The sequence below is a fragment of the Giraffa tippelskirchi genome, chromosome 10 (assembly GCF_054371585.1).
Source record: "Giraffa tippelskirchi isolate mGirTip1 chromosome 10, T2T-mGirTip1v1.2.pri, whole genome shotgun sequence".
Classification (NCBI taxonomy): domain Eukaryota; kingdom Metazoa; phylum Chordata; class Mammalia; order Artiodactyla; family Giraffidae; genus Giraffa; species Giraffa tippelskirchi.
Genome location: NC_137284.1, coordinates 122,275,845 through 122,302,937, shown reverse-complemented (window position 1 = coordinate 122,302,937; position 27,093 = coordinate 122,275,845). Strand labels below are relative to the sequence as shown.

General features: G+C 39.3%; 1 protein-coding gene across 1 annotated transcript in view; it reads left to right on the top strand.

Moving 5' to 3' along the window:
• The window catches only part of STK17A (serine/threonine kinase 17a), a 33,962-nt gene extending 7,819 nt beyond the window's left edge, over window positions 1–26,143 (top strand). The window contains exons 2-7 of the mRNA XM_081535297.1: window positions 2,583–2,795; window positions 14,739–14,883; window positions 21,515–21,641; window positions 24,703–24,751; window positions 24,839–25,018; window positions 25,473–26,143. Coding sequence (XP_081391423.1) covers window positions 2,583–2,795; window positions 14,739–14,883; window positions 21,515–21,641; window positions 24,703–24,751; window positions 24,839–25,018; window positions 25,473–25,797 — 1,039 coding nt within the window. The 3' untranslated portion in view covers window positions 25,798–26,143. The remainder of the gene's footprint in view (window positions 1–2,582; window positions 2,796–14,738; window positions 14,884–21,514; window positions 21,642–24,702; window positions 24,752–24,838; window positions 25,019–25,472) is intronic.
• Window positions 26,144–27,093: the final 950 nt, after the last annotated feature.

The following is a 27,093-nucleotide window of genomic DNA, read 5'->3' as shown; positions in this document are numbered from 1 at the left end:
AAAGTTGTGTTTCGTTTTTTTTTTTTGAAACTCTGCCTCCCCTGTTCATTGACCTGTTGTCTGCAGCTCCTTTCACTGTACGGCAGCAGACTTGAATGGTAGTGATCAAATCAGCTGGCCAGCAAAACCGAAAGTATTTGCTATCTGGCCCTTTACAGAAGGGTTGGCTGACTCCCAGGATAGTGCATGATACGGGGAAGAAGTGCATGATACGGGGAAGAGAAAGGGTAAACCTACAGCTGAATGCTTCCTCAAAAACAAGGGTGGTGTCAAGATTAGTGATTGGTGTGCAAACTGCTGTGGTGACCCAAAGAAATGGATGCCTAGCGGGAGACCCAGGGTAAGTATAGGTCTCTCCTGTTTGCTTCTGGCCTCTGAATAATTAAGCAATGGCTCTTTTATAACAAGGGTTCCCAGAGTTTATAGGTTAGGGATCCATTCATCTGTTGTGTCTCTGGTCTTCGGAAATATAGCAATACATTCAGGACAGGTATGTAAGCAGCAGTATTTTACTATAATTTTACACAGGACTGTATTGCCTGGAGTGTTAGGTGCGGTAACACTAAATACCTATGTGTTTGCTGTGGGAGTTCTTTGAGGGCAGTTCAACCCAGGCATTTCTAATTTAATAGCAACATGCTTGTTGTCAATTATATGTTGGTCAGTTTTTTACAAATTAGACTTTCTCTTTTTCCTCTTTTGAAACTTTAGAAATATAGGTATAAAAAAAATCAAATGATTAATGACTTTTTTTCTCTTCCTTAAAGAAATCCAAAGATCATTAGGAACCTTTTAAAACTCAATGGAGATGTTATTAGCCTAATGATTTTGTGGGGCTAAATAAAAAGAGGCATTAGCCTGTGATGCATAGTTTATTGTTGAATCTCTCTAGTGACCTGAAGAAGTGTTTCATCTCACATTCCTGTTGAGCACAGAGAGCCTTGTTCTGAATTACGGTTCTATTAGGTAGATTGCCACCTAATTGATCAGCTGTAAGGCTGTCCCTAAGGATTTTTCATGTAACATTTTTATTGCTGATGGTAACAAAAATTCAGAGGGGATGAACATCATATTTGTGGTTAACAGTAGCAAAGAAGGAAGAATCAGTCCTCAAAATTACATTGGTAGTCTAGAATGCTGGGCCCAAACCTAGAAAGTAGAATTTAACCACAAATTAAAGCCTTGCCTTGAAATTTTTTAAAGTATATTTCTAAAACATAGTATCAAGACACTGGCTTGAAAGAATCCAAGAGGAGGTTTTATTTATGAAAATAGGAAAAACCTGTCAAGTTTTTTCCGAAAGGCATATTAATTTGTATTGGGCCAACCTCAGCAAAATAATAATCATGAAGCACTTTGAGCTTATACTTGGAGCAGTTGCTTGAGATTTGCTTGACACATTTTACCAGCAAAGACCCTAAGGGGACGAGGAATGATTGAAAATTGGAAAAGGGAGTAGCAATTAACAGATCATGTCAGCTGTGTCCAATACCTGATAGACTGTCAGGTTGGTCCTGTATCGCTCAGCAAAAGATGTGGACAACAGCTCTTCTCTTGAAGGCAGGTTTAGGCTTCTAATGAAAGCCTTTACTAAAATAATGTGTGCCCACAAGAGGAAAAGACTACCTCACAGTTTGAAAGAAAGACATTGGCTTTGGCATTTGGCAGTAGATTAAAAAAAAAAAAACTTTGATTTCTAGGTTGCCTTCCAGCTGGGGTATTGGGTGTTTATGGGTGATAATTATTACAGCTCAGTGATTTGTTTGCTTCATAATATTTTATTGAGGATGTGGCAAGTGCCATGCTAAGCAGTTGACATGTATTATATTCTTTAATTCTCACAACAACCCTGTGAAATAGATTCTGTTTGTGTTCTCCTTTATAGATTAAGAAAATGAGATTTTTCTTAAGTTAGAGCTTAAATGAATTGCCCAAGGTTACGCATCGAGTGAGTGGGTGGAGCCGTTCTTTGGGATTCATGCCCAAATCTAATTCCAGACCTTGTTCCATAATCAATATGCTGTGCTGATCCCCTGTGTGACTTATTAGTGTAATAATATGGCAGTAGAGTGTATCAAAGAAGGCTTGTTACATCTGTCTTTATAGAAAAGCTAAACATTTCCAGCTGATGCTGTAGTTGAAATGATGTCATACAAATGAGATCCCTACCTTTAAATAACTTTGGAAGGTGATCGTGTCTTTTTAGAGTCAATTAGTGACAGTGAAATCCGTTAGTTTAGGAATTTTGATAACCAGTTTCTCTTAAAAAGTCAGATGGCTTTTTTAAGATTCAAATTATTTTATGTATAAATGTGTAAAAATTAAGTTATTTATATATATATAATGCTGCAAAGAAATATTGGCTTAAATATTTGGTTATCCTCTATTTAGAAGAATGAGTCTTGCAGATTTGCCCATTGCATATTATTTATAGAGAGGTGTTTCCCAAGTTATATTACTACTTGAGTGTTTGCATATGACCTAAATTTAAATATCTGCTGACGACTGTTTGGAAATTTCATTAAAATTTATCACCTCTGAAAAGTCAGCTTTAACAGTGACTGTGTTTTGCTTAATTCTAGAGGGAAATTTGCAGTGGTGAGGAAATGCATAAGGAAAGATTCTGGAAAAGAATTTGCCGCCAAGTTCATGAGAAAAAGAAGAAAGGGCCAAGACTGTCGGATGGAAATAGTTCATGAAATCGCTGTACTCGAGCTAGCCCAGGACAATCCGTGGGTCATTAATTTACACGAAGTCTACGAGACACCATCGGAAATGATCTTAGTTCTGGAATAGTAAGTATTGTCCTCCTTACTGAGTTTGTTTGCTAGTCCACACTCCTTTATACATGCCACTCATCTGTGATAACCTAGCAAGCCCTGGTTCTCTGGAAATCTGAAGATTTTCCAAAACTTTTTCGTGTATTTATCGACATATCCCAAATTTTCAAGGATACATATATGTTGTGTTTTTCATCTTCATTCTTTAGTGAAATTCTTTTGAAAATACAGTTCTCTTACGTTCTTATTAGAGGCCTTCTTAAGGACGTAACTGGTACAATATTAAAAGGCATTTGATATAATTTCTTATATGTTCATATGGTCTAAGTTAATAATCCTTCTTTCAGAAATAATTGTTGGGATTCATACCATGCTTTCAATTTGGGTAAGTAGGGACAGCAGAGAAAACAGCTTTGGAAAATGAAGGACAGTTTTTTCTTCCTAAGAAATCCTGTCAGACATAGAGAACAAACAGACGAACTCCAAGGGGGAAAGAGTGGAGTGAGCTGAACTGGAAGATTGGGATTGACATAAATACAGTATTATATATAAAATAGATATCTGTATCAACCTAGAGGGGTGGGGTGGGGAGGGCGATAGGAGGGAGTTTCAAAAGGGAGGGGATATGTGTATACCTATGGCTGATTCATATTGAGGTTTGACAGAAAACAGCAAAATTCTGTAAAGCAATTATCCTTCAATAAAAAAATAATTAAAAAAGAAAGATATCTAATGAGAGCCTACTGTATAGCACAGGAAACTCTACTCAATACTCTGTTGACATAGAGGAAACATGTGCATCTTTAGAACTGATTGACTTTGCTGTGCAGCAGAAACACAACATTGTAAAGCAACTAAACTCCAATTAAAAAAAGAAATTCTATTTCTCCTGCCAGAGGAAAAGATTGATAGATTTGAATACATTCGAGAGCATTATTAGTAAAACACAAAATGAAAACACAAACTCAGGGGAAAATAATTTTGATATCTGTTCACCCAAAATGATTTCTCTAAATATATAGCTAGATCTTACCAGTATACACAAAAGCATGAACCTCTTAGTTTTAAAAAATAGACGAAGGATATAAAGAGAAATTCCACACAGAAGCATATATGTAAATAGCCTATACATACATGAAAAATATTGATTCTTATAATGTGAAATAAGTTGCCAGTTTCCCCCTATATAAGATTGGCAAGCATCATAAAGAAACGTGATATTCATGGATTGGATCATCTCATTTATACTACAGTGAGAATATTACCTGTTATAACTCTCCCAGAGGACAGTGTGGAAGTGTGTATCGAAAGCATTAAAATATGTACATACCCTTTAACCCAGGAATTTCCTATACATAAATTTTTTCACAAGTAGATAATCAGGCAATTATGCAAAGACGTATTACAAAAACATTTAGCGCAGTAGTATCTATGTAACAAAAAAATACTCTAAATGTTTAATAGAGGTTGGTTAAGTAAGTGATCATGTCATAAGGTGGATTGCTATGCAGTCACTTTAAAAGATATGGTAGATAAAAATGCACTGACATGGAAAGATGTTTTAAAATTTTAAGTTAGAAAAAGAAATGTTACAAAATAACGTGTGTACTTATTACCTTATTTACGTTTAAAAGTTTATAGAGGGAGAAGTCTGGATGGCTTCTAAAGAAGTCCAAAATAGTGTCTTCCTCTTGATAATATAATTCAAGAGCATTGTGTTTATATATTTCTTTAATTCAATAATTTGACTTGTAGGAATCCTTTCAAAGAAAAAAAATGTGAACAACAAAAAGCGTGAACATGTTTTCTTCTGTGAATTTTTCATTGTATGAGAAATAGCCACAAATGATTGAATGGTTAAGAAATGTAGTCTATGTGGATTATATCTCAATGAAGTTGTTTTTCATGTTCAAAAAACCTTGGTTTCGAGTTTTCTGGTTCTCAGTTTGTTCTGGAGAGGGTTGGTTAGAATTGGAAATTGATCCGAGAGGGACTGTCTGAAATGTGATGCTCTGATCATCATCTTATCTCTCTCCCGGTCTCACAGAACCTGCTCTTCACCTTCCCTCCTGTCTCCGCTTAGTCCTCCATCATCTCCTGCCTTCACTTCCTTACATTCCTTCACTTCTGGGGTAGTTACTGCAGCTAATCCCTCACCAGTGCATCACATTATGCCTTTCTTCTTGCTCTTCCTCTGCAATCCGTTCTGCCAGTTTAAAACGCGGGGCCTAAGCTGTTGTCCCTCCTCCTGCCCAATCTTGGGAGGATTTGCATAGTCTTCCATCTGCTTATTACACAAGGAAGAGTTCCATCCTCAGCTGGGCTCTGATGTAGTTTTGTAATTCTTTACCTAATCTCTCATCCCCTTCTTTTAACATTCCCAGCAGGAGGGCAGGAGCTTATGAAATCCTTGATCACACGTACTGTCACCCACTTCCCACTTGATAGATACCAAGCCTTCTCTTCTTTTACGGAGAAGATAAAGGCCATCAGATGCACACTGCTCAGCATCACCCACTCTTGACACTCTCATCCACCTTTCCTCTGTTCCCAGGAAGAGATTCCATTCCTTAACTCCAAGGCTAAAACTTTGACTTCTGTTCTTTAATTCTCTTCCTGCCTTTTCTAGGACCTGTGTTGTGTGTTTTACTCACTTTTCTAACCTCTCTGAGAGTCCCTCCCACCTCAAGTGATTCTTTTCCATCCATCTTCCAATAATTCAGTCACTTCTCTCCTAAAATTCCTCGTCCTCAGCTTGGACTCTTTTGAACTATTGTTCTGCCTTTCTCTTCTGAATTTACAGCTTTCCTCACCTTCTAGTCAATTTTGTTCTACTTCATTGAGCCATCCATTTGTTTAGCTGCCAATACTCCATCACTTTTCAATCTGATGCCATCTGCTCCTCTAAAACTTTCATGAGGTCATCAGCCCTGTTTGCCGGAATCGATCTCCTCATTTTAGTGTTCATTCTGCTTCTTACGCTCTTTAAACACTCGATGTTATACCATCTTCACTTGAAATTATGTTCTTCCTTAGCTTTCATGGCTCTCCCCCCCCTTTTTTGTTTGTAATCTTAGAGCCTTTACCCCTATATAAGTGCTCCCCACAGTTCATTAGTATTACTCTTGCCATGTGTTTATGATCTGCACATTTACCCTGGATAATAACTCTCTGTGGCTTCAGCTATTATTTACATGCTGGGTGTTTCCAAATCTTTGTCTCCGATATTAGACCTTTGCCTAAGCTCCAGCTGCCTAGTGACCAATGCAGGATCAGTGTGTGCGTGCACCCCTGCATTGCTGTGCTTCTCATGCCCCGTTCCCCATTTCCACTGGTGTCCCTGTTTAATCGCTCAAATATAAACCTTGGCTCTATCCTAGATTGCTTTATCTCCTTTAATGCTCTTGTATAATGAATTACCAAGTCTTCCACTTAACTCTCTCCCCTGCTGGTGCCTTCTCCTTTGTGCTTGCTGTTTTTCCCCTGTGTTGGGTCCTTACTGCCTCTCCTGTGGACTTTCCCTGTAGCTGCTTAGCTGATCCCCCTGGCTTCAATCCTAGGGCGTCCCTCAGGCTCCCATTAGGTAGGTAACCGACACATGGATGTGGTGATACTATTCCTTGCTTAGAAGCTTTTGGTGGCTTCTGTTGCTTTCATGGTCATGATTCTAGAGCCATAAAACCATATGGTTTGGCCAAAATTTTTTGTGTTATACATTTTGCTTGAAGAGGAAGTCTTAGAATTAGACTTTAGACATTGAGTTGTTAAAATTCTTGGCCATATCAACAGATTGTTGTTATGGAAACAGATCCATGATTACTGTATTACCCATTCCACCTGCCGTGGGCACTGGATACTAATAGGTGCTGGTAATAGGAAAGTGAAAACAGCATAACCCCTTCACTCCAAAAAATGTTTAGTGAAAGAGATAGTTTTTTAATTTTCTCCAGCTTTACAAGATATAACTGAGACAAAACATGTAAGTTTGAGGTCTGCAATGTTTAGATATACTTATATCTTGCAATGTTAGAGCATTAGCTAACACCTGCATCACATAATTACTATTTCTTTTTTGTGGTGAGAACATTTAAGATCTATTCTTTTAGCAACTTTTAAATATATAATACAGTATTATTAACTATAATAGTTATAGTTACATTAGATCCCCAGAACTTACCTTCTAACTAGAAGTTTATACTCTGACCAACAGCTCCCCTATTCCCCACCCCCTAGTCCCTGGTAACCACCATTCTAATCTCTGTTTCTGTGAGTTTGGCTTTTTTAGATTCCACATATAAGTGATATACAGCATCTGTCCTTCTCTGTGTGACTTGTTTCACTTAGCGTAATGTCCCAAGTCCCATCCACATTGTTGCAAATGTAGAATGTCTTTCTTTCTCATGGCTGAATAATAGTCCATTGTATATATACTGCATCTTCTTTATCCATTCATGTTTTGACAGACTCTTTAGGTTGTTTCTGTATCTTGGCTATTGTGAATAAGGCACGGAAGTGTAGATATCTCTTTGAGATCCTGTTTTCATTTCTTTTGGATGCATACCCAAAAGTAGAATTGCTGGATCATATGGTAGTCCTACTTTTAATTTTTGGAGGAACCTTCATACTGTTTTCCAGAGTGGCTGCACCAATTTATGTTCCCATCAGCAGTGCTCAAGGGCTTGCTTTCTTCCACATCCTTGCCAATACTTTTCTCATCTTTTTGATGATAGCCATCTTAACAGGTGTGAGTTGATAGCTCACTGTGGTTTTGATGTGCATTTCCCTGACTGTTAGCGATGTTGTGGACCTTTTCATGTGTCTGTTGGCCATTTGTACATCTTCTTTGTGAGCATGTCTATTGTTCCTCTGCCCATTTTTTTTAAATTGGAGTATTTGTTTTTTTGCTATTCAGTTGTATGAGATCTTTATATATTTTGGATACTAACCCCTTATCAGGTATATGATTTGCAAATATTTTCTCCCACTTCATAGTTGCCTTTTCATTTTGTGATGATTTTCTAAGCTCTGCAGAAGCTTTCTAATTTGATGTAGTCCCAGTTGTTTATTTTTGCTTTTGTTGTCAAATCCAAAAACATCATTGCCAAGACTGTTTTTAAGGAACTTACCCCCAATGTTTAGGAGTTGTATGGTTTCAGGTCTTACATTCAAGTCTTTGATCCATTTTGAGTTGACTTTTGTGTATGTGTAAGATTCATTCATTTGCATGTGAATATTGAGTTTTCCAAGCACCATTCATTGAAGAGACTGTTCTTTCCCTGTTTTGTACTCTTGGCTCCTTCATCATAAATAGAGTAATGATATGTGCCTGTTTGTGTTTCTTGGCTCTCTGTTCTGTTCCATTGATCTGTATATCTATTTCTGTGCCAATACCATACTGTTTTGATTACTGTAGTTTTGTAATATATTTTGAAACTAGGAAGATGCCTCCAGGTTTGTTCTTTCTCAAGATTGCTTTGGCTTTTTGGAGTCTTTTGTGGTTCCATACAAATTTTGGGATTGTTTTTTCTGTTTGAAAAATGCCATTGAAATTTTGATAGGAATTGCATTGAATCTATAGATCATTTTGGGTAGCATGGATATTTAATGATATTAATTCTTCCAGATCATGAGCAGACTATCCTTCCATTTATTTGTGTCATCTTCAGTTTTTTTCCCCAGCATCTTAGTTTTCCATGTACAGATGTTTGATTTCTTGGTTAAAAATATTCCTAAGAATTATTCTTTTTGATGTTACTGAAAATAGGATTGTTTTCTTGATTTTTCTTTCTGATAGTTCATTGTTAGTATATAAAAGGAACACATTGACTTCAGTATACTGATTTTGAATGCTGCAACTGAATTTATTTATAAGTTTTAGAACAAGATTTTATATGTGAGAAAAATATCAGAATAATAATTCAACCTAAGATCACATCACACCACAAGTAGTAGAACCAAGATTTAGCACAAGAGTGTGTGAGTCCAAAGCCTTTAGCCATGAGCTGTGTACCTTTACTCCAAGGGAGAGGCTCGGGAGTGCCCTTGAAGGAGACATTTAGCATTATATACTAGCCATCATTGCCTTACTCAGGACTTTTCAGATTGTTTGGACCACATCCCGTGCTTTTCTGTCTAACTTCTATCTCATCTACTGCTAGTACTTCTCCAACCTCACCTTCCATTCTGGGCACACGTTTTTCTCAGTACTTTAAGATGTCATTGTACTGTCAGCTGCCTTACATTGCTTATGATGAAGTCTCCATTGATTCTTAATTCCCCTGTACATGTGCCTTTTTAAAGATTTTTCTCTTTCACACTGGTTTTCAGCAATTTGAGCAAAATGTGGCTTGATTTTCTTTGTTTATCTTGCTTGGGGTTTATTGAGCTTTGTGGATCTTTTAGTTTTTAACAGATTTGGGGATTTTTCAGCCATTATTTTTAAGAGATATTTTTCTGCCCCCACTTATCTTCTCTTGTTCCTTCAATTATGGTGTGTTAAACTGTTCGATCCCTGGGTTCAGAAGATCCCCAGGAGGAGAGCATGGCAGCCCATTCTAGTATTCTTGCCTGGAGAAGCCCCATGGGCAGAGGTACCTGGCAGGCTACAGTCCATGGGGGGTTGTAAAGAGTCAGACACGACTGAGCGACTAAGCACAAACTGTTCCATATTGTCGCTCACATCCCTTTGTTGTTGATTTCCTTTAGGATTGACTGGTTTGATCTCCTTGTAGTCCAAGGGACTCGCAAGAGTCTTCTCCAGCACCACAATTCAAAAGCATCAATTCTTTGGTGCTCAGCATTCTTTATGGTCCAACTCTCACATCTGTACATGACTACTGGAAAAACCATAGCTTTGACTATACAGACCTTTGTCTGCAAAGTAATGCTCTTTAATATTCTGTCTAGGTTTCTCATAACTCAGGTCCCTAGGTCTTATTTATTATTTTCTCCTCCACACCACCCATACTTTAGACGGATGGCTTTCATTTCTGTCTCCAGATTTGCTGGTTCTTCTGGTAGGGTCTGATCTGCTCTAAAGCCCAGTGAAATCTTCACTATAAATGTTTTTGCTTTTGTTTTTTTCTCTAGCAGTTCCATTTGATTCTTTTCATACCTTCCATCTCCTTGTTATGTTCATATTTTACTTTAAATCTCTGGGTGTATTTATAATACCTGTTTTAAAGTCCTTTCCTGGCAATTCCATCATCTCTGGGTCTGTTTTTATTTTCCTGTTAGTTGTAAGTTGTGGCATTTTCAGATGTCTAGTAATTTTTGGAAGGACGCCAGACGTTTAGAATGGCATAGTGCTTGGGTGGATTTTGTGATCTTCCACTAAAAGAATGGTGATGTTTATTTTGGCAGGCAGTTAAATTACTTGTGGATCAGCCTTATTAGTGCAGGTCTAAGAGTACTTTAGCCTTTAATAAGACTATAATATGGCATCCTGGGGGGTCTGCTGAATGCCCCAGGTGCTTGGCATGGGTTTTCTACTCAAAAAGGGCAACATTCAAATATCTTCTGTCCTCTGTGAATGCTAAGAATTGTTCAGCTTATGATTTCCTGGCAGTTTTTTTGCCTGAACTGACCTCACAGTTTTACCCAGTGAATGTGCATATAAGTATCTTGTCTGAGACTCTGGGATATGACTGAACAGATGTCTACAGATCTCTCTCTGTGTAGAACCCTCCTCCCTGGTACTCTGCTTACAAGATCCAGCTGCCTTAGCCTTGCCCAACTCCCTGCCTTCTCAGTTTAGCAAGGCTGCCTGCCATATTCTGCTTGGGTTCCTCCCCAGCCCTGTACCACATTCCATAAATTACCTCCAAGTAGGAAGTGGAATGAAAGTAGCTTAGTCATGTCCAACTCTTTGTACAGTCCATGGAATTCTCTAGGCCAGAATACTGGAGTGGGTAGCCTATCCCTTCTCCAGGGGATCTTCCCAACCCAGGTCTGCCACATTGCAGGTGGATTCTTTACCAACTGAGCTATAAGCTGAGCATAGAGCTCAGCTTGTTTGTGTCCCTACTTCAGGGATAATGGTCTTAACTGCCTGTTGTTCTTACGTCTGAAAATAGTTGATTCATATACTTGGCACATTGTTTATGGCTAGAGGGCAAATTCCATAGCATTTGGCTGCAAGGGGAAGTGTAGCTACTTACCCTTGTGGAGTGTATCCTATATTTTCACACCACCCTTATTACGTGTCCATGCTTCCTAGTATGGACTCTTTGGGATTTTTTTTTTTTTTTTTTTTTTGAGTCTTGATTGAGTTTGTTGCAGTATTGCTTCTGTTTTAAGTTTTGGGTTTTTGGCCTGGAGACATGTGGGATCTTAGCTCCCCAACCAGGGATCCAACCCACATCCCCCTGCATTGGAAAGGGAGGTCTCAACCACTGGATCACCAGGGAAGTCCCCAAACTCTTGGCCATTTCATCTAGTGGATTCCTGTTCATTCTTGAAGACTGAGAGTAAGTATCATCTTTCTAATATTTTTTCCTTCCAATTGCTCACTTGCTAAATTATCAATAACTTGATGTGTAATTTCATACCTGTATATATTTATGCGTTTGTTGTTGTTGTTTAGTCGATAAGTTGTGCAACTCTTTGCAACCCCATGGACTGTAGCCCACCAGGCTCCTCTGTTCATGGGACTTCCCAGGCCAGAATACTGGAGTGGGTTGTCATTTCCTCCTCCAGGGGATCTTCCATAATTCTTAAAAATATCTTTAATTTTTTTCTTCCCCACTAGTACAAGAAATCTCATACATACTTATTCATAATTTATCTCTAGCACATAGCACAGGGCCTCTAATATATTTAAATGATATTTGTTAAATTTGAATAGTGAGGGAGTAAAGATCCATACTGGGCCTCTAAGCAGGATAGAAATGGAAATACTAGTTTAGATAGAAAAAAGAGTGTTTGGTGTGAGGTTGGGAGCTAGGATCTCGCTAAGGTGCAGGCCACCAGGGAAACTCTGTTACTCTTAGCTTCTAAACATCATTTATATGACTCTGAATAATGTAAACAAAGAGATACTTATAATTTTCTGAGGACCACTAGAAAGTTGAAACTCATAGTTCTTAATATTTTGTATAAAAATAGTTTTAGTAAAATTTTTTGAAAAGTCCTTCAGTTAATCATTCTATAAAAAATATTTGGATAAAAAGTTATATGAATTAAACTTAGTTTCTAAATAATTTAAAGTCATGGAAAATAAGCACTACTAGAGTACTACAGTAAAACTGAAAATTTTGCTGTAGTGAAAGATGGGCCCAGCAAAATTCTTCCTGCTGTTCTAGCTTCAATGTCAATGAAGGTGCTTTGTGCAAAGCAGTTGTTAATATTCTTGTATTTTCTGTTGCCATACTTAACAGATGCTTTTACTATCTCAGGTTGTTCCATAGTAAAACTTCACTTGGTTCCATTAGTTAAAATGACAGTTGGTTAATGGGTCAGGCTTAAATGTAAACAGGGTAAAATGACTTGGTGATTGTACATTGTACCTAGAGGGTATGTAAGCCTTACTGATCACGGAAGGCTGGCTTTTATAGCTTCTTTACAGTAGTCTCTGTTTGAAGTGTTGGATTGGCCAAAAACTTCTTTCAAGTCTTTCCCCTCCCCCCCCCACCTTTTTCCCCATAAGATCTTGTGGCAAAACCCATTGGCCAACCCAATATAGCCTTAAGAATTTTTAGAAAACTAATTTTGCCCTTCATATCTTGTGTTTGAGAAAACAGAGGAAACCCTTTTGTTAAAGCAAGAATGAGTGAATAGCTAGTGGAAAAGACTAATAATAAATTGTTCTTAATCTTAAAGAAATCCTTGAATTTATGTAAATCAAGCTCTATTCAGTTTTATTGTGGATGGTAGTGTTGAGCTGAGGGGCCCAGAGGACAGAAAATTGAGATTGAGAAACTTTTTGCAACCAAAAGACAGTTCTCTGTCCCAGCTGAGGATCATAGGCCATCCTGAGTGTACTCAGCAGATTGTAGCCTGTATGTGCAGAGACTCTGTGCCCTGACTGTACATCGCGCCCTGGTGCATCTGTAGCTGCTGGGGACCGAGTGGACTCAGCTCATCTTATCTCCCTGTTCACAGCAGACAGCACTGTCAGGTTGTCATGAATTTACTATTTTTTTGCTGTAAATGCTCACGATTTCCTTTCTTTCGAATTAAATAGTACTTTAACTTTGCCTGAATATGTCATGGCCATTTTACAGTTAATTACATAAAAATTGTTTTGATGCTTTCACATACGGTTTTCTCATACTGTAATTAAGATATAACAAGAATCAGTTGTGTAGGGTTAACCAAAATGAAAATCTAAACCAGCCAATGAATTATTTTCTTTCACTCTTATCACCTGCAGTTCTTTAACTAAACTTAAATAGGTTCTTAAATGATTTTTGTGAAAATTTTTGTTTCCTTATCTAGACACAATTTGGAGAATAGGTTGCCCTAACAAAAAAGAAAAAACAGAACTAAGTTACCTTATGAAAAGGAAATGAATGAGTAGCTTTTGTTTGACCAGGCATGGCTGCCTGGTGTTATATATTTCACATTAATTCTGTAGCAACTTCATGGAAGCAACCCAGTCTTTTTTTTTTTTTAACACAGAAAGGAAAATTTGAAATATGACATGAGTTGTCATTTATGGTAAGGAAAAATTGTTTAAATATAGAACTTCTGCTGAAAGGAAAGGAAAAATTATAAATGATTTTTTTTATTAGCAAAATTATTCAGAGGGAAAAAACAGAAACTGAGTTGCTTTGGCCAGAAGGTGGAAGAAACTAGAAGTCCATACTGCTCTTTTGTGAGCCTAAGTCATAGCTACCGAAGTTTAAGAAGCACAGTCCCTTCACTCCAGCACTTTCCTCCCAGTATCTAAGTTGAAGACTGCAGGCACAGGAGCAGACCAGAATATCATGCACCTTCTCATCACGACATTGTCTATAATCATGAATAATTAGACCAAAAAAAAAAAAACCACCCTAACTGTCCTTCAAAGGGGAATAAATAGCTAAGTAAATTATGAGGTTTTTTAAATTATTTTATTGAGGCATACTTTACATAGTATATAATTCACAGACTTCAAGTGTGTAATTCAGCAGGTTTTAGTAAGTTTACCAAGTTGTACAACCATCACAATAAACCCATTTTAAAACATTTGTATGCTTTCAGTAACATCCTTATGCACATTACACCCCCCTGCCCCAGGCAGCTACTTCTGTGCTCTCTTTCTCTATAAATTTGCCTTTGGGGACGTTTCATATATAAACTATGGTTTATCTATTCACAAGGTTGCAGGAATGAAAAATCATGAGGTAGATAGATAAAAAACCATCATGGAAAAAACACATAAAGCATGTTTAATTTTAAAAAAGTAGTAGTACAGGATCAGTAGAATGTGTCCTATGTTACCATTTATATGTTCTTTAAAAATCCACAAAACTAATATTTTTGTATGCATTTTAAGTATGTTTGTTAAAAACAAAACTGGAAGGATGGAGTATGCCCAAGTGCTACAAGCTTACCTCTAAGTGTGGCTCTTGGATTGGGGAATGGGTCGTCAGTGGACGGTATTTGCTTTATTTTCATTATTTGCATTTTTTGCAAAAATAATGATTTTATGTATTCTGTAACCAAAAATTCTTGAAAATTTTCTTACTTGAAACTTTGTTAATATATTTTACCACTTAGGTTTAGCTCTTAAAGTTCTTAAGCTGTTTTTATTTAGCTTTGGAAATGCTACAATGAGCTCATATTGAAGATTTTACTTTTTATTTTAAAAAGTGAATTTCAGCATGTAAATAGACAAAAGTTTACACACATTCAAATTAATATCTATCTAAATAAGAATTCCTAATGTGTATAAATACTAGAAACAAAAAGACTTAACTGTTTTTAATGAGTCCTTTTCCTCTTTACTTAAAATGTGCTTCTCCTCTTTTCTAGTGCGGCTGGAGGTGAAATCTTTGACCAGTGTGTTGCAGACAGAGATGAAGCTTTCACGGAAAAAGATGTTCAGAGACTCATGAGGCAGATTTTAGAAGGTGTTTGCTTCCTACACGCTCATGATGTCGTTCATCTTGATTTGAAGGTAAGAAAACTGGATCACTTTCCAGTTTTAAGGTTGCTGGAGAATCACACCCCAGATGTGAAATGTTTCACAGTGATTTATTCAAACAGTTGTCAGGTCTATGTGTGTCATTGAGTTACAAGGAAGTAAGAGTTGAATCTTGATTCTTATCCTCTAGCCAGTTTTATCAGGGAGAAAATGCACATGTGTGTACCTGGAAAGATAAATAGTGACACATTGCCCTAGAAATGGAGCTTCAACAATATTTCTGGGTGGGTGCAGGCTTCCTGGTGGAGACAGGGCTTGAAATGCTAGTGGTGGTGGTGGTTTAGTTGCTCAGTCACGTCTGACTCTTTGTGGACTTCCTGGTGATGTCACTCCTGGGGATCCAGGCTCCACCCACAACTGCTGCTGGATGGCATGCTCTGACACCTTACACACACCATGCTGAACACACGCCATACTGCATCCGTACTGCTCTGTATAAGCTGCAGTGTTCAATCTGTATTGCATGAAGGAGCACTCTCAAGGAGAAGTGTGCAGTGTGTAACCTGGAGGGTGACTCCTCAAGGAAACTTGGTCAAATTCCATTTGAAATAAGGTGGAAGGGGAATAGATACTCCTTCGAATACCAGTTTCCTACAGGAAAATACAGGGGAAAGGGAACAATTTGGAAATTTTCTTGTTCTCTTCTGAAAGATATCAGGTAAATTCGTTCTGTAAACAGTTCTTTTTTTCCAGGTTACTGATTTCTTAGTAGAATGTCAAAAGTGGGCGGTTACACCGCAATAGACCATGGGAGTGCTTGTGGGACATTTTTTGAGGGCAGATGTGGACACGTGTGCACCCACGTGTAGTCCCAGGAGGCTGATGCTGCAGTGGCCTTAGAGATCACCTGGCGAAACCCTAAGAGCATGCACCAGGCAGCTGGAGCTCTTGTTTTTTCCCTTGAATGTATCGTGTGCATTAGAAATTCAAAAATCCTTGCTGCAAGACATAGCCACCCATGCTTCCCGAGGGAACACTTGCCAGGAAGGGGATGGTCTTTGCAGTCCAGGCTTCAGTGAACTCAGACTTTTAAGAAGCCTCAGTATCAGCCATGCAAAAAAAAATTCCCCAAAGTCGTGTTTGTGCTGAGCCTTCTCTCATGTTTGGTTTTACACACTTAACTTTGTAAAATCATACATTTAATTTTATGACATTTTGCTAGTTTTATGATGTAGAAAGGACCTCCATGAACAGAACCCCGATTTAAATAATATCACACCTTTAGGAAATGAGCTCTCAATTTATGACAGCTCCACCTGCGACGTTGTCCAGACTAGGAACTAATTAAGTAGCAAGTCAGACAGGTTGCCGACACCGTGTCATGCATCTTTGATGTTACTTGAAAGCAGTCAAGGGTGAATATTAAGTTCTTGACTACCAGGTTCAACTGTGTATTTACACAAGGAAATTATATCCCTTTCTTCCCAATACACTCAGTATAAATTATATTCCTTTCTCCCCAGTACACTTGGTGTAGAATACTTTCCAGATTTAATAGAGGCTTTGATGATGGGCCTTTGATGTTGGAAACAAGACTCTCCATGTTTCCCAGACCCAGAGGAGCTTGAGGACAAGGTGGCCCAGAGGGTTCTCAGCCTCTCTCCTGCCCTCTTGCACTTCACACACGTAGTCCAGCTCGGCTCTTAGTAAACTGTGGAGGGAAAGGTCAGAGGTAGCGTTGGAAAGGCAGCCATGCAGACGGGAATGATTTCTACCAAAAGATCATTCCCAAGCTGGCTTCCATGACCCTTGTGAGTCTGGACAAAGAGTGTCTACTGTCCTTTTAATAGCCATCTGCCCAGTGACAGTGTGTTTATAATGTTGACTCTCAGTCTTGATAAGAGCTTAAAAGACTAAGCTGCAGAGCTAAAGGTGTTTTCTTATATTTGGTGTGTGCTAAGTCACTTCAGTCATGTCAGACTCTTTGTAACCCCATGGACTGTAGCCCTCCAGGCTCCTCTGTCCATGGGATTCTCCAGGCAAGAATACTGGAGTGGGTTGCCATTTCCTTCTCCAGGGTATCTTCCTGACACAGGGATCAAACCCTTATCTCTTATGTCTCCTGCATTGGCAGGCGGGTTCTTTACCACTCGCGCCACCTGGGAAGCCCAGTAAAAAATGATAACCCCAATATATATGGTAACTTTGAGTCATTAGACCATTTTTATTCCCCATGATGATGAAAATGGGCAATTCTTGTCCCAGAGACAGAAGTTAGTTAGTTAGGCAACTATTAGAGTTGCCCCTATGAAAAGAGATAATTGCAAGAATGGGAAATACACTATTCAGTCAGGTAAAACCTCGGGCAGTTTGCCCAAAGACTGATTCACTGAAGACCCTCAGCCAGATGCAGGCAGGCCTCAGAGAAGTCGCAGGGTTGCTTCCAGACACTACAGTAAAGTGAATATCTCAATAGAGCAAGTTTCACTACTATCTTTCCCAGTGCCAAGGTTATTGATCACAGATCAGCACGACAAATATAATGAAAATGTTTGAGGTATTTCAAGGATTACCAAAATGTTCAGAGTCAGGGCAAAGCTCAAGTCTCAAAATCATCTCAGTAATGTGAGCTGGTCCTGGGCATAGTGGCCTGCTTTTACATCAGCCAGGAGGAGGCCTGACCAAAAGGGGCACAAATATGCAGTCTTAAAATCCAAGGCTGGGGCTTCCCTGGTGGTCCAGTGGTTTAGGCTCTGCACTTCCAATACAGGGGATGCAGGCTCAAGGCTCCATCCTTGGTTGGAGCACTAAGATCCCACATGTTTCCAAAAAATAAAAGTCAAAAAAATTAAAATAACCAAGGCTGTTTGTGTTCCAGTGGTCTTGTACTGGTCAGATCTTTCACTGTTCTGTACTGGGTGTTCAGTCATTAAACCTGCCCCCACTGCGATGTGTATGATGGGAAGGAGAGGAGCAGCCTAGGCATTAGAAGCTGAACTTTTCCATTTGAGATTTAAATTGATCACTGAATGTTTAGGCATCAGCATTTTACTTGAAAGATTGGTATCATGTAACATTTCTAAACAGTTCCTCCAATTTATTTAGGCAGGATTATTAACCTACTTCTGTATTCTGACCTGGGTTTTAGTGCATAAAAAGTCAATTTAACTTAAACTTTCATTGCCTGATAAAATGTTGCTCAAAATTTTGTCCATGGTACTTTAAGCTTTATTGGCCTCAACTTGACAATGGTCTTATCCAGTGGTAACTCTCAGTAAATGGTAAATAGACCATGTGCAGAGGTGAAGATACCTAGATAAAAGGATTCCCCCTTGAAGGTGAGGAATAAGATTTTGGGAAGATGTCTCTATTCCTGTTGTCTGAGGATGGTGTATTCCATCCCCATTACCCCTCAATGGGCTTTCTTTCTTTCTTTCTTTTTTTCTTTCTTTCTTTCTACCTACTCGGGATGCGTGCATCCTAAATTAGAATTAAGTATTGTGAGCCACAGCCTTGATCGTGAACTGGATTCTACAAAAAGGAGGACTGACTGAGCTGTAAATTTTAAGGTTCTTATCTTTGTTTTTAGCACTTATTTTCACTTATGGAAGTGGATTTATTTCTGCATCAGAGACTGATGGAGACTATAGTCTTTTATTTAGAGGAGTAAGTTCTACTTTAAAAATGTACCGGTGGTCAAACCAGGGCACAGTTGGTTGAGAGGACACAAAAAACATAACTGTGAAATTCCATGAAATGGCTGTGATTTTATTATGAGACGTGTGTTTTCTCTAGTAATCTCTTTCCAGGGTTTAAGGTCTCTCACTTTGGCAGATCATGGACACTTGTGACTAAGCCTCAATTTCAACTACTACAGTAACATTCTAATAATTTGGTCATACAAATACAGAATTTATTGCATTACCACTCGACCAGCAAGCTTTTGAATAACGACTAAAGAAAGCATTTCTCAGGGAATATAAAGCGTAAACCAAATGTAAGGGAAAAACATTTAAGGGAATAAATGGCATTTACAGACATCCCCAGAATGAGCATGCCTTATTAATCACAAATGACCCTTCAGATCCAGTGATTAGCAGTACTTCTCTTGGCGTTTTTGGTGTACTAGGAAGGGCGAAGCATGCGCAGTGATGAACATATATTCAGAGCCAAACGCCTCTCATCTAATTTGCCTGAAAAATGACATTTGATTGTAAGTAGTATTTCTTTATTATAATAAAATTACAATTGCTTTGAGAAGTCGGGGACTTACAGTCACAGTGCTATATAGGATTTTTTTCCCTGAAAAATTAGCTAGAAGCTAAGTAACAAAGAGAATGTGGCTTTATAAGGAGGTTTATGTTACCAACACCTCATTGAAAAGAGAAATTGATTCTAACACTGATCTGTTAAGCTTCTCAATCTTTGGGGGCAGGCGAGTGCTTTTTCTGGTTTGGGTATTTATAGCCATTGAGCACGCCTCTGCAATGGAGGCTTCTGTAGTGACAGCAATTTGTTGTTTTAGTTTTTATTCAGCTTCAGGTGTTTACTGTAGCCAAACTTTTTGTAATTTAAGAAACAAAACAGGTTTTTATACAAAATTAGAGATAATACTGGTCACGGTATGGTTTTTTCACTATAGGCAGAAAAGCCTTAGTTATTCAGCGACAAGAGGAAATAGCGGCAGCCGAGAGTCAGGAGGAGAGCCGGGAGTGTTTTTTTCTGGAAGCCAAGAGAAAAGGAGTCCATAAACAGGGAAGGGGCAGTGGTGTCAAGTGCCACTGAGATGGTGCTCAGACGAGAGCCCCAGATGTGCCGTTGACCTCTGGTGACCTGGTCCGCAGATGAGAAGTCAGATGGAGCAGCTGGGTGTGAGTGGAAGGAAAGGCGGGTGACCATCAGGACCACCCCCGAGAGCACAGGTGTGACAGGGGAGATAGGAAATTACTGTTAGAGCAGTTTGTCTTGTATAAGCCTTTGCAGAGGAGACCCACCCACCATGCCTGAAGTGAGAGGCGAGGATAAATTTGTCGGGCAGTGTGGGAAGGGGGCTTCCCAAGCAGAGGCAAGGCCGGAGGTGTGTACCATGTGTGTTGTTTAGGGACTACAGCCCGATTGATTGGGAAGAGATTCCCCACAGAATCCCCTGGAAGGGGACATGGCAACTCACTCCAGTATTCTTTCCTGGAGAATCCCGTGGACAGAGGAGCCTGGCGGGTACAGTCCATGGGGTTGCCAAGAGTCAGACACGACTAAGTATGCACACTTCTTATCTTTAGAAATATTCTTAATAACAAAAGACAGTAAATGCAGACCCTTTATGAAGCAAACACAAACTCTTTCACGTCTCATACTTTATTTAAAAAATTCTGATGAATCTTACATTCTAGTCCATAATATATCTGCTTGACTTTTTACGCCAAAGCGTCTTCCTCAAATGAGTGAAAATGCCTCCAGGAATGTGAAGCTCATTGATTCTGTGGCTTTGGGTCGTGCTCACCATCACCGTGCCGCCTCCACCCCCACCCCCACCCCCACCCCATCAGAGTGCTGTGTGTTGCTGAAGAATGGCAGCTGGACAACACAGGGAGGACACCGGGATCAGACGTCCATTATGGGAAGATGATTGTATGAGAAGGGTGGGCTGAAGGGAAAACTAGAGATGCAGGGTCGCGTCCACGTAGGAAATAATGAAATCCCAAACTTGAAGCGGAGGAGATACTGAGGTCTAGGAACTAGAATGAGCATGACTGGTGACTTCATTCGATCTGACAGTGGTAGAAAATGGAGACAGAATTTTGTGACGATTCCCAGTGTTTGACTTGGGCATTGAGATGGGAATCTGTGCCTGTGGTGTTTCCTGCATTGAAGGCCTTGCCCCGAGGCGGAAGCCGGAGGTGTGGCATATTTCAGCCAGATGAAAAGATCTGATTTTAATTGGTGCTGTGAGTCTGGAGAGGACTGAAACTTTGCTGGTAGATAAAATTGCTCAGAAATAGAATGCAGAGTGTCAGGAGAAGGTCAGTCAGCAAGAGATCTTGAGCAACACCAATACTTAAAAGGAGGACAAAAAAATCCCAAGAAAAGGGAGAGGGATCTATAGAGGGAGGGATATATCTAAGAGCGACTGTAAGGATGTCCAGGAATTCCTGATTGTCCAGCAGTCAGTGCCTGCAAAATAGTGCCTGAAGGACACCCAGACTTGGTGGGCCTTCGACTATTAAAGATAATGTGACCTTAGTGAGAGCAGACTGAGCCGAGGGGACAAATCCTGATTCAACTGGATTGAGAAGTGGTCGAAGGTCTAGTGACCTTGCTTTCAACAGCTGAGCTTTGAGGGAGGGAGTGGATTGGGTAGAAAGAGATTCAGGGTCATAGGGGAGGGGTTTTTTTTTTTTTTAGTAAGTGGTTTGGTTTTTAAGATAGAAATAGATGCAAATTTATGTACTGAGGAGGAGCTAGCATCAGAGAAGAGATGGTACGAAGCCTCCTGCCTACACATAGGAAGTGTGCTGTAAGCAGAGCTGTTTAATGAATGACTGTCCACTGGTAAATTTCTCACTCTCAGTTCCACAGGTAAAATTTGTATGTTTTACAGGCTACCTGTTCTTTTTGCTCTTCATACACAATCATGGTTTATTAATTTGGGGGTGTCATTTTTTAGCCTCAGAATATTCTGCTGACAAGTGAATCTCCACTGGGTGACATTAAGATAGTGGATTTTGGTCTTTCAAGAATAATGAAGAAGAGCGAAGAACTCCGAGAGATCATGGGCACTCCTGAGTATGTGGGTGAGTATTTGTCAGAGCAGGGTGTGTCTTCTGTTTAGGGACAGGTGTCACCTTCACTGGGGAGCTCACACGTGGTGTGATTAGTGGTGGGGCCAGCCATCCACTGTTGGAATTCTGCCATCAGAGAGCCCTTCCTTTGAGTTAAAAAATGGAAAACTTTAAAGAGTAAGGTACCAAATTGGTGCTTCGTTCTAAATGGAGTGGGCTTCCCTTGTGGCTCAGCTAGTAAAGAATCTGCCTGCAATGAAGGAGACTTGGGCTTGATCCCTGGGTTGGGAAGATCCCCTGGAGAAGGGAACAGCAATCCACTCCAGTGTTCTGGCCTGGAGAATTCCGTGGAATGTATAGTCCATGGGGTCGAAGAGAGTCAGACAGGACTGAGCGAGTTTCACTTCACTTAGCAGCATAGGATATCAGGTTATCTGAGGGTGGAAGGATATTGAAGGACCTGTTAAAAACTTGGAGTTGGTAATAAACATCGTGAAAGTCACTGCAAGGCCTGTGATTGCACATGTGTGGGAAATACCGGGTATTTTGCTTGGTTGATACAGAGCTGAGAGCTCCTGGCAGAAAGAAAAAGGAAAGAGCCATTCAGGTCATGAACCGTGGCTTCTAGGTTGGTAGATTACTAATTAAACTATGACTTTTTGATAGACAAGAAGAAAGGTGGAGCACAGAAGGATTAGTGGTTTGAATGAGGTTAAAAAGATTTCTATAGAAGAACAAAGCAGTGAAATAATTTAAAGGTTGTGACCGGGGATTACAATTTTATTTAAAATCTGAATAGAAACGGCTGTTTGTGATGACAAGGCCTTGGATGTAGCTCTGGAAGTTCAGCTTCTTTAGACCAGGGGTTGATCCGGCAAGTCAGTGTGGAAGCTGCCTGGGGTGATGGCAGCCCTGGGAGGAGGAGGATGGTTTTTGGGCGGCAGGTGAGAGCTGGAGATGAGAGAGACAACTGTGGCCCTGTCTGGGGGGAAAGGTTTGCCTGCGGGCAGAGGTGTGAAGAGGGTGGACAGGCAGTCTCCTCCTAGAAGGCCTGGAGGCTTGGCAAAAAGTAGAATGAGAAGGGAGAGTGGTATGTAGAAAGGAAAAAAGGACCCCAGGGCGCACAGAAAGCCCCAGGGCACGGTTAGGGTTGAGAAAAACAAAGCTACAGGGCTTTTTTTATATATATATAGATAGTACAAAAAATAATTTGAAATTTTAAATTGCTTTCTAAAGTCCTGCGATTTGAAACAGCAGACCCTTTATTAGGTAATAAAAGATATCACAGGCAGAAAAACACCCTTCAGATATTGGTTTTTGGTGTTTTTTTTTTGGTAGACTAGAACACTTAATTTCCTGTGTGCTGACTGATAACGCCCCACGACCACAGTGTAAGGGTTAGGAATGTGGCTTAATGTGCTGCTTCAGGGCAAGTAGCCAGTGACTAGTGGGTGGCCTTGTAAACTAGAAGAAACACAGACGACTGCAGACTAGAGGGCTATGGGCTAAGATGCCAGCAGGAATTATTGCCCTGAATGAGTTTTGGGCTTTGTTTGCTTGTTTTCCAATGTTTTCTGCTCTTTGCTAAATTCTCAATTTTCTACCAAGAGCTTTTTTCCCTCCAAAAAACAAAACTTTATTATAAAAAAATAGTATAAGCCCAATTGGAAAAAACTGAAAATAATTCAGGATATAATACAGAAAAACGTTGAGGGCTCTCCTGTCTGCCTTCCCCTGGCCTGCCTTTTAAAGGGGAGTTGAAGCCTCCACTGCCCCAACCGCCTTTGCCCCGGTGTATTCTGCTCCACACTGGCGCGCTCAAGCCTCTTTGTGCCACACGTCTCTCGGTCCATGAAACAAGGCTGCGAAAATCCTACCTCATTGGATCTGCACAGTGATGTTGTTCTGTCAGTGTTGCGCACATCACAAACACTCAGAAAGGTAACTGATGTTACCTCCTCCCCCTCTACCCACCATCTACTGCTCTCTTGGCTGTTGTACTTTTCCCCTCCAGTAATCTGGATTTTATGCATTTGATTTTAAACTTCCTAGTAGTTTCTTTTGAAACTTTTAAGTAATATTCATAATCTATTTCTCAGCTTGGCGTCTTCAGATAGGAGTTGAGGAAATCAGCCCTCCCCCCTCCCCCACTTCCTCCCCTCATATTCAGGGGCAGGTTTGACCCCAACTACTAATGCATGTGCGACTTTGAGTGTTTTGGTTTTCCCTGAAACATTTTCATTCCCTTTTTTATTGTAATTACCATAGTTTTTTAGTCTTTGATCTGTTTTTAAATGGATTCAGTACTTAACTGTCTGTCTTTGTATAGCCTGGCCTTCCTATCTGTATACTCGTGAAAAAGAAATCATCTTTGGGTTGACTGGCTTGTATCAGTGAGTGGTTTCCAAGGAGGATTTTCCTGAATTTCCCCCGTGGCCTCGCACATTTGGGACTGCCCTTCTGTTGCCTTGTCTGGGAGGCAGCGGTCTAGTTAGATAGTAGCAAAGCAGACTGCTTTTCTCAACCCCGTGGAGTTGTCCTTGTTTTCTATGTGTGATGCATGTCATCCGAAGATGCCCAGGATGTTTCTAACCTTGTTGAGTGACTTTGAGTTAACGGACATTTTAAAAGCTCACTCTAGCCACAGCCTAGAGTAGATAAGAGTCAGGTCCAAAAGGGCTCTGGGAGGAAATACTACAGACTCAAGGCATGATTTAAAAGCAGGAACCTGTTAGAGCTGACGCTTGATTAGATAGAGGATGTGGGAAGAGGGGGGAAAAAAGTAAAAGTTATCACTTTATATGGTAGTATTTATGTATTCAAATATTTTAAAAATTGCTAGGATCCAGCACTGGAGGTTAGAAGTACAAAAAGGAATTAAGCAAGTTAATTGCAAATGTCTAGTCAGATGTTACACTAATTCATATTAATTTAATTTATAATGTGAACTTATTTCATTTTAGCCCAAACCTTGATAATGTCATATAGTTTTGAGTATTTAAATTTTTATCTCTAACAGCAAATTTGACATTTTTCCACAAAACTAAATGTTTTCTTTTGTTTCTGATACTAGCTCCTGAAGTTCTTAGTTATGATCCTATCAGCATGGCAACAGATATGTGGTAAGAATCATTGATGAAAAATTGATCAAATCAGTTTTAAGAAATGAATCTGATACTGACTTTTCTTACCTTTTTATTCTGATTTAGGAGCATTGGAGTGTTAGCATATGTCATGCTGACAGGAGTATCACCTTTCCTGGGCGATGATAAACAGGAAACCTTCCTCAACATCTCACAGATGAATTTAAGTTATTCTGAGGAAGAATTTGATGTTGTGTCTGAGTCAGCTGTTGACTTCATCAAGACACTTTTAGTTAAGAAACCTGAGTAAGTATTAGTTAATACTGATCTTTATCCATTTTTGAGCCATCTACTCTGAACAAAAGCAGATTAACAACTGAAACCCCAAAATGAAGACATGAAAATGTAGACATAAAACTAGATTGAAATCTTTGGCTTTTTACGTCTGTTGAAAGAAAAAGTGGCAGAAATGAACATGTTTTCAGAAAATGTGAACTGCACCTCAGTGTAACATATATTTTCCATCTGTTCTTGGTCTTTCAAGGGGGCTTTTCAGAGATAACTTACTTAAAATACTATTTTTCAACATTGTGGGGAATGGTTTTTGCAAGCAAATACTAAAACTTTGTTTAAATCAGAAACTACAATAAGATTTTTACCAGCTCTTCATATGTCCCCAAATATAATCCCTTATGCTCTGTCTTATGGTTGAAATTTTAAGCCATCTTGTTTTAAGTGTAAACCATGTATCCCTATCCAGAGATCGCGCCACTGCAGAGGAGTGTCTGAAACACCCATGGCTGACTCCGAGCGGTGCTCAGGAGACTGCTTTCAAGGTCAAAGGGGCCTTAGAAGAAGCGCATGCCCTCCAGGAAGCAGATTCTGTGTCTGAAAGTAATTCAGACACTCAGAAGCCAGAAACAGAGGAATCCATCGTAACAGAGGAGCTAATTGTAGTTACTTCATATACTTTAGGACAATGCAGACAGTCTGAAAAAGAGAAAATGGAGCAAAAGGCCATTTCCAAACGATTTAAATTTGAGGAACCTTTGCTACAAGACATTCCAGGAGATTTTATCTACTGAGCAGTATTTCCCTTTAGAACTTTAAGATCTCTACATTGGAAACATTATTTATGGACTTCTGGCCAAGTGGTACATGGACTGAAAGTGGATGACCAGGTATCAGTGATAGAAACTTAAAATAACTTTGTCAAACTTGTGGAGTGAGAGAAATCAAGCCAGACTTATCAAGTGGCCAACCAGGAGGTTTAACGGGTGAAGTTACCTTTTTCAATGTTCTTTTTAAGAAGGGAGATGTTTGAACCTTTTATTTCTGCATCCTGCTTCTCCAGAATGAGATTTTGTATGCAAAGACATCTGTATTCACTTTCTGTAAAAATCCAAGTAAAAGTGCCAAAATTAACACCTATGTAAATCTTGTTTTGCATTATTCATATGTATATCTGCATAAATATATATGTTGATACCTTTACTAAAATTGATACTTTTTCACTTTGGGTTTTTTTTCACTTTGGGTTTTTTTAGAGGGAGTAAGATTTTAATTTAAGTATTTTCCAAATTTTTGAGACCTAGAATAAATCCACTAGTTTAAAAATGTCTTATTTTTATATTTTATTACTGCTTTATGTTGACTTAATTTGGCTTCTGTTGTCTGTTTTTTTCTCTAATGCTTGTCACCCCATCAGTGGAAAACACTGGCTAATTTTTCTTCAACATCACTAGTAAGAGTGGTATGATTTTTCACCTCTGAAATGGTTCTGGTTTTCAAGGCCAAGGTTACGTCATCCTGTGATATTCCACCAGTGTCAGCCTGCGTCTCCTTCGTCACACCTTCCTTCGTAGGCCACATCTCTGCTCAGGTCTGTCACTTTGGTCTCTTAGGAGAGTCACCTCTTACATGATCGGATCAACACAATGGTGCTTTGGTCAGTGAGAAGATGGTATAATGCTGTTTTTGTTAATAAAATCCCCAGGTATCAGGAGAAGAAATAACAAAGCATATTCATGCTGACCATCGAGCCTCTACTTCTGCTGAGTTTCATATTAGCCCCCAAGCTATACTGGGAAAAGTTACAAAAAACCAGAATATTTATAAACCTTTACTTTGTTCATAAGCAATTTGACTTTGGAGACTTTGTCATTAGGGAGGTACCCTTCCTTGTCCCCAAAAGACTTAGAATATACTCAGTAGCATTTATTTAGGATTGAATACTTCAGTTGTATCTGGGCCCCACAGTGAACAGTAAATTCCTATTTTAAAAAATGCAAATGTAAAAGTGGATGTTGTATAACTTAAAGCAACTAAATATCCTTCTTACATGGAACAGTCTGAGAGTCTTTATTTCTCTTGTATTAGGT